The sequence below is a fragment of the Ciona intestinalis genome, chromosome 1 (genome assembly GCF_000224145.3).
Source record: "Ciona intestinalis chromosome 1, KH, whole genome shotgun sequence".
Lineage (NCBI taxonomy): Eukaryota > Metazoa > Chordata > Ascidiacea > Phlebobranchia > Cionidae > Ciona > Ciona intestinalis.
The window spans coordinates 5,114,638-5,122,814 of NC_020166.2; the positions used below are offsets into that span (position 1 = coordinate 5,114,638).

Below are 8,177 nucleotides of genomic sequence, written 5' to 3' on the forward strand. Positions count from 1 at the left end.
GCGATCAAAAAACAAACCCGAAGTAACCAACAAAGCGGGTTCTAGTCGCCATTGGTGACTGTGGAGCAGTAGATAGAATGCATTCATTAGTGTATTATAACTCATTAAACTTAAGACGTACAAGAATTGAAAGTTTGGTAAAGAACAGAGTCCGTATATAAACATGTTTATATGTTTATATACGGACTCTGGTAAAGAATATGTGTAAATACGCTTTGTACAACTCCCATACCCTTGTAAACTTACATTAGTTAACCTTGTTGTCGCTTAGAAACGCTTGTTCTTGTGAATTTGGATAAACCGTAAATACGCAGTAATTAGGTGATGTTAGAAGTTAATATTATTCATATGATGTTTAATTAAAACAATATGTTAATTACGATTAATGATAATACGGTATAAGAGTAGTGCATTTAATCCCTACTTAAATGGTATAGTTAAGTAGGATGGGGGAAGATGGCACACTTACACTTTGTCAGACGATACCTTTTTTATTTTTTTTACGGACCTCCCTTTAATAATAATCAAGAAAATAATGTTACAGGGTTATTCGACAATGTTACACAACTTTATGAAACGCGCGTCAAATCTGATTACTATTTTTAAAAATATATAAAAAATATGTAAAAAAAACACAGTATTTTTTGAACAGGTAAAAAATGCGAAATAGTAATTAAGTTGCTTATTTTGATTGCTTGCTGAATTATAATAAAGCTGATAATTTTTTTATTTTTTAAGGGTGGACCTTTAAACTAGTTTCATGTCTTCATAAAACAGCCTTGAATATTTCGAACTGTTTGTTTTTCTCTCATAAAATTAGTTTTAGTTTTGTGGAAAAAACTGAGATATAGTACAATGGGGGGAGGTGGGACTCTTAAGCACATATTGCCAAATATTTCCAAAATCAAAATAGATGACGGTTTTTGGATAATACCACGAATTAGTACTATCATTCTTTTATTAATTGACACCAATTTAATAAAATTTAATAAAACACACGAGGAGTTATTTACCAATCCGCACAACAGGTGAAATTTTACAAATTCGAAAACACACAGGATAAGATGGGACAGTTTAAAATCGTTGTTAATTTTGATTATTAAGTGTATTTATAAATAGAAATATACGTAAATAACACGAAATAATACTGTACGCTTTGAAAATTAGGTCTAAACATTCATTTTCTTGCCCTACTGCTATAGTTTTTAACATGTTACCTATACATTCTATTATTGCGTAACAATTAGTATTGTTTGAACGACAATGGGTAATGTTCGAACATCAATGGATAAATTTTGTATCCTACAAATGTATATGAACAGGCAATAACAGAAAATTGATAATAAACATTGATAAAGTTTTTATTTTTTCTACAAATTGGGTATTACTACTCTGTTTTTGGCACAAGCCACTTCTCATAAATTATCACCAAGTGCAAATGACCAAATTTGGAATATAATTTCAAAATATTATCTTTTCATTATATCAGTATCTTGTAGTTGAAAACCGCCTGAGGTATAAATTACTAAATTAAAAGCAAATCTTTCAAAGTTTGGCAATGAAAACATACAAAACTACAATGTGGGGGAAGATGGGACTCTAAATTGAAATATATTTACATTAGCAGTATTCTGGAACTTGTAGTTAACCTACCGAGTTTAACAGGCTGTGCTAGTTTCTTTGCCATGTAAACTTCATATATATGACGTTACAAGTTGAATAATACGTAACTTTGTCTGGATACATGTGAGCAAAGTTAAACAAAATGAGGTTTTCAGAGTGAAATAACGGTAAAATAAATTCTTATCGATATACAATTGAAATAGCAAGCAAGTAGAGCTAAAGCAATAAACCGTGACAAGCGTAGGCTATTGTAAAAAAACGATGACGCCTGTCTATTGTGGGTAAATTTTGTTGATACCTTTGGAGCAGAGTCTGTATATAAACATATTTATACACAGACTCTGCTTTGGAGACATTTCTTATGTCATATTTCCAATACATTATAGAGTTAATATGACGCAATATTATCCATACTCCGTTCTGGTTGACTCACAAGCTGACCCATTCGTATTGTGTGAAACAGAGTTCGTTTATAAACATGTTTATTTACGGACTCTGGTGTGATACTGGAAGCATATAATCGCTATACAGTTTGTCAAATGCTATATATATACGCATATAGAGAGCAGTTAACGTCCGTTTGAAATATCGCAGTTTGTGTTTTTACTTGTACAAATTAAAGTTATGTTTTTACTAGTACAAATTAACCATGTTATTTATATTCTACTTGAATACGGTAAGATTCTGGGGTGTGACTGGGCTGTGGTGTCACAGCTTCTCATTTGAAGAAGGCATAACAGTACATTTAATTAGTATTCATGGTCTCTACCAACTTTGTTTATGACTACTGTTGTAACCTATTTTTAACCTCTCATTTAAGCATTTCTTTCGACTTTTCGTTGATATGCCCCGTTAAAGTCGTAACAAACGTGCCCAATCATTGAAACTCTTCTCTCTTGTACCTAAGAGAATACCGCTACTATTTGTTTATAAAGATTGCAGAAGTAGGACATTTTCTGATTGTAGCAGTGGCCAGTGGAGCAATTCAGAGTTTTATTCGAGATTGGTCGCTAAGCATTCATATTTTATCTATTATTGCAGGTATTGCCGTTAAAACTAAGTATATAGGCTACATCATTTGTTGTTTAAACAGAAGTAAATATGAATTTGTACTTCATCTTAACTTGTATAGTTCTGTCTAGCTTCAGCACTTCATCAAATGGCCAAGTTTCAAACTTCGGTTTAAAAAGAATTTTAAGACCAGAGTATGACACAGCCACAGGTATTGTGTTTCTTTTAGTTAGTAACTTCTTTAACTGCAATGGAATAGGACTGTGCCTGTGTCTGTGAAAGTTCACATCAAGTTTTAAGTGAATATTTTAATTTAATATATAATTATAAACAGTAAAATACTGGGGCATCATTGGTTATTTGTTTACACCATGGGCGTCGCCAAGGGGGGGCCTGAGGGGCCATGGCCCCCACCGAATTTTGAGTTTTACAGTAATGTTATTGGTAAAAAAATAAAATACAGTGTTACACATGCTAAACAGTGATGTTCAAATGGGGGATCTCGATCCGGTTCCGGATCTTTTTTCAAATTAAAAGAAAAAAAAGAAAACATTTAAGCCTGTTTTTAAAACATGGAGCTATACAGAGAAGACCGAAAAATTTTTCCGCTAGGAGACGATGACAAATTCGTTTCTCTATTTTATGGGGAGCAGTTGGTTTCACGGTTTATACACATAAGATATAAACCCCTAACCCCTAACACTAACCCCTAACCTCTAACCCCTAACACTAACCCCTAACACTAACCCCTAACACTAACCCCTAACCTCTAACCCCTAACACTAACCCCTAACCCCTAACTCGTCAAACAAAAAAAACTTGAAAAAAATATATAAAAAAAGTATTCCACTGTGCGGGACTCGAACTCGGTAAAAATGAAACAAAGAGAGTTCACGACCGCACGCAAACCGCTACACCACAGACTCGACGACAGTAAACACAACGAAAGAGCGTATATAACCGACCTAATGTGGGAAAAATGTTCTTACTAGTGTTTTATGTATTTAGAAAGGTATTTTTATTATTTAATTAATTTGTTTTACACTTATTAACACTTTGTAGTGCTGTTTTGTTCGTTTTTTCCGTATTTTTTATTTTAAATAATTACCGCCTCTAGCGGAAAAAATTTTCCGTCTTCTTTGTATAGTCCCATGTGTTTTTAAATTTCTTACACATGCTAAATGATGAGGTGCCAATCCCTATTATGACGCAAATAATCGCCGTGTGAAATCCTTTTATGTCGTAATTAGTTGCCAGGTCAAACGATCGCTAATATGATGGATGAACTCACGTGTGAATCCATACTATTTCGTAATAAACAGTCTACCTGCTAGCTATGAAAAACAAATCTCAAATTTTGTGACAAAAATGGCAGGCAACGAATGGAGTTTTAAATGTAGTTGTAGATCGTTGTGTTTTCATGCGGCGTAATTGTGAAAAATAAATGCCATTCACAGTACGCCTCCCCGTGTTTTGTGTTGTAATTGGGAGGTTTTTCAAACCCAAAATACAACCGTAAAACATTTGGCCCCCACCAAAATTTCAGGCTAGCTATGCCCTTGGTTTACACCGAATTGTTGCGCTTCATTTTAAGGGATGTCAATTTTTGGTAGTTGATATTAATCAACTGTTCTTAAATTTTAAGATTTTGACATCTATTCCACTTTTAAATGATCAGTAAATCCCCCAAAAGTTTCTGGTACTCACATTTTATTTACAAATCTTTTTTACAGTTCTTTGTCCAGATGGAAGGTCCGAGTGTTTTTCTGGAAGCACTTGCTGCAAGTTGTCAACTGGTCAGTATGGTTGCTGTCCTCATCCAAATGTAAATATATATACTTTGTATTCTTAAAGAATAATTAAATATTAATATACATAACAGTTCCTTAAAAGCTTTTATGTTTCTTACTGGAATTTATTATACATATGATATATTAATATATAACATTATAACCTATATATATGCCTGTTTGGTAAAAAATGATACAGTTTTATCACAGTAATGTGACCTTACACTTTAGGATATGAATATGATGGAAAACATTTAAGAAATTGAAAAGTCTATTTGGTTTTTGGACTAAAGCTTATTATACTACTATTGAGAATGAGTCTGAACATGTCCTTTTTTGAAACTCGCACTTTACTAATATGTTAATATAGGTATGTTTTAAGATAAAAAGTTAAGTATTTTATTAGTACAATTTTGTTATAATATGTATCAATTTACAAATACTTGTGTTCTGTTTTACATAAATATGAATATATTGGCACAATTTGTTTTATTTTAATATACAGGCTGTTTGTTGCAAGGATGATAAGCATTGCTGTCCACATAATTACAAATGCAATGTTCAAAATTCCACATGTGACATGGCCTTGGATGTACAAGTACAGCCAATCATGTTAACAGGTTAAAATGACTGCAATATATTTTGTATAGCAAGTAGGAAAGTATTTTAGTTTACATTTTGTGTACGACATGACATGTACAGTAGGTTACTTTCACTTTACATTGCCATTGTACTCTACTAAACCAGCTGTAACGGATTGTGTTATCATATTCCATACAAAACAACAATTGCATTGGCTATTCAAATATAATACAAGTTAATAAGTGATTGGCACATCAAGGAATTAAAAATGCAGTGTCAGTCAGTAAGTATTTCTTCTGTATATTTAACTGCACAATTCTGTTGTGTGTGGACTTTGGTCGGATCACGGTAACTTGTTATACTGCGTATGACTATCTGAAAATTAATACAACTTAGTTGTATATTAGTACACAAATATTCTTATAATTTCATTATTAGACTCCGTTATATTAAATGTTGGTATGGTTCAATGTCCTGATGGTCGTTCTGCTTGTCCAGATGGTAACACTTGTTGTAAGCTAGCATCTGGTGCATATGGTTGTTGCCCACAACCTAAAGTAAGTCAACAATTACACATTTGAACTTTTTTAATGTTTAACATCGAATTACATGGTTTTCAGTGTTTTTTAAATGTGTATATATGTATAAATGTGTTTTTACACTGGTTGTTGTTTTTTACAGGCAGTATGCTGCTCAGATCATGTACATTGTTGTCCACAAGGTTATTCTTGTAATGTTGGCAGTGGAACTTGCCTTAAACAAGATTCTTTATCAGTTGTACCATGGATGGAGAAGCAAGGTGGATAATTAACTGATGTATTTTTTCGAGAAATTATTTTAAAAAATTAGTCGACATATTCTAGTGCATAGCATGTAAGGTTATTGTGAGTATTAGTTGAGAATTATAATATCACCGGCAGGAATATTTTTTTACTCCCAAAACACACTTTTGTTTTTATAAGAGCAAGTTAAATGCAATTAATCAACACACACAATAAAAGATTTATATTTGCGCCACACACACTAAATGCTCATTTACCAGTTTAATTATTTATTATTGTTTAATTTTCATCACAACCAATTTTTTTTTGTAAATTAAACAAATGCAAACCCAAAAAAGACACCTATACCTGTGAAGGAGTATTGTTTATGAAACTGTCAATCACGCATGATTCATGATCCAGCAGGAAGTTGGTGTTGGGTCAATCACGCCAGCACACATGGATTGTTTGAATTAATGTTTATGTTTTGAACAGTCACATGCACAGTTGCACACACACTTATATTACGCAGTAGAGTCAAGTTAAGGTCTTTCTTTCATATGATAATGCATTTACATAATAATACTAGTTCCTTTATCGGGTATAATGTAGTTAATGGTCACCTAAACTTTTTATAATTATGGACATGTTTAATATTTATACCGCAAAAGTACTGAAAAGTTTTTATAAACTGTATATAAATTGCAAAATACTGAAAGTTTTTATAAACTGTATATAAAACTCGGATCCTTGAATTTCTGCTGATTGCAGCATAAACAGTTGTCTATGTCTCATCATAATTGTGTTGTGCACCATGATTAAGCTGAGTCTGTAAAAAATCAGGTTATGATAAATGGTGTCATAAAAGTCACTTTTTGCACAAGTCTTACTCTTAATATAATATATATATATATTTACATCATTTTTAAAGAAATGTAATTTTACTTGTAAGATTTCTGTTTACAATTTCAATTATCGCAGTCTTACTAAACAGAATAACTTGCTTCAACAGAAGCGGTTGCATATAATGTTGGTATGGTTCAATGTCCTGATGGTCGTTCTGCTTGTCCAGATGGTAACACTTGTTGTAAGCTAGCATCTGGTGCATATGGTTGTTGCCCACAACCTAAAGTGAGTCGACAATTTTAATTTCAATTTTTCATACACCTTTAAAACTCTGATTCTCAAGTTTTTTACACACATGGGTTTACAGAATTTTTAAAGCACGCCCCCCAATGAAGATCACAACAAAACTCATGCCCTCCTTTTTGTTAAATTATTACAGTGGTGTTCAATTATTTTTTGCCATGATCCACCACAGCCAAACCTGACAACATAGTGATTCACTGAATACAAATAATTAGCATATTAAACATGCTTTAAAATGCGGCTACTTGGTTGACGATATCTTTAATATTGCGTAAAACACATTTTGCGATCAACGCAAATGTGAAATAAAATAGCATATCATTTAGCATGAGTAAAAGGTTTAAAAACAGGCTTGAATGTTTGCTTTTTAATTTAACTTTTACCTGCGCCGTGTTTTAGCTTCACATGGTTCGTCCTTTGGCCTTTTTTTTTCAAGACTACATTGAAAAATCCACTTTAAAACTTGAAAGGATCCGTAACACTTTATTTTATTGTTTTTCGTGCCCCCTTTCAGGTTTTTCATGCCCCCCAGTTTAAGAACCACTGCAATAACACAAAAAAATCACAAACTTTTTCCAAAAAATTATTATTTGTAACTTGATCGTTATTTTTACTTTCAAATGTAACATTTTCTGATGTTTCTTATTTCTTTGTTATTATGTTGTTTTTAACAAATTTGAGAATCCTAGATTTCAGATTAAAGTAATTTCTCTCCAATTTTGGGCCACTTCGTCTAAACAATTCACTACTTTTTAATTTTGGTAACTAAACAATAAAATCGTGTCATTTGTTTATGTTTTCTGATAAAATTTTTAAAATTTTCCTACAGCATTTAAGAATAATACATTTTCTAGTAAAAATTACTTGAAAATTAAAAATCCTAAATTTTACTAAAGATTTGTACAAGTTATATAAATCAGTTATAAATCGAATGTTGTTATTTACAGGCAGTTTGTTGCTCAGATCATGTACATTGTTGTCCACAAGGTTATTCTTGTAATGTTGGCAGTGGAACTTGCCTTAAACAAGATTCTTTATCAGTTGTACCATGGATGGAGAAGCAAGGTGGATTAAATTTAATAATATTTTTCCTATAATTTATGCTAAAATGTCATTAATTCTTTTTTAAAGTGTCTGTTTGCAATTATTTCTTACTAAAAAGATTATTTATTTTATTACCAGAAGCGGTTACATTAAATGTTGGTATGGTTCAATGTCCCGATGGTCATTCTGCTTGTCCAGATGGTAACACTTGTTGTAA

General features: G+C 32.0%; 1 protein-coding gene across 1 annotated transcript in view; it reads left to right on the top strand.

The window, feature by feature from the left end:
* Window positions 1-2,650: 2,650 nt before the first annotated feature.
* The window catches only part of LOC100184683 (granulins-like), an 8,617-nt gene continuing 3,090 nt past the window's right edge, over window positions 2,651-8,177 (top strand). The window contains exons 1-8 of the mRNA XM_026836526.1: window positions 2,651-2,845; window positions 4,368-4,459; window positions 4,930-5,044; window positions 5,445-5,563; window positions 5,688-5,805; window positions 6,780-6,898; window positions 7,864-7,981; window positions 8,099-8,173. Coding sequence (XP_026692327.1) covers window positions 2,725-2,845; window positions 4,368-4,459; window positions 4,930-5,044; window positions 5,445-5,563; window positions 5,688-5,805; window positions 6,780-6,898; window positions 7,864-7,981; window positions 8,099-8,173 — 877 coding nt within the window. The 5' untranslated portion in view covers window positions 2,651-2,724. The remainder of the gene's footprint in view (window positions 2,846-4,367; window positions 4,460-4,929; window positions 5,045-5,444; window positions 5,564-5,687; window positions 5,806-6,779; window positions 6,899-7,863; window positions 7,982-8,098; window positions 8,174-8,177) is intronic.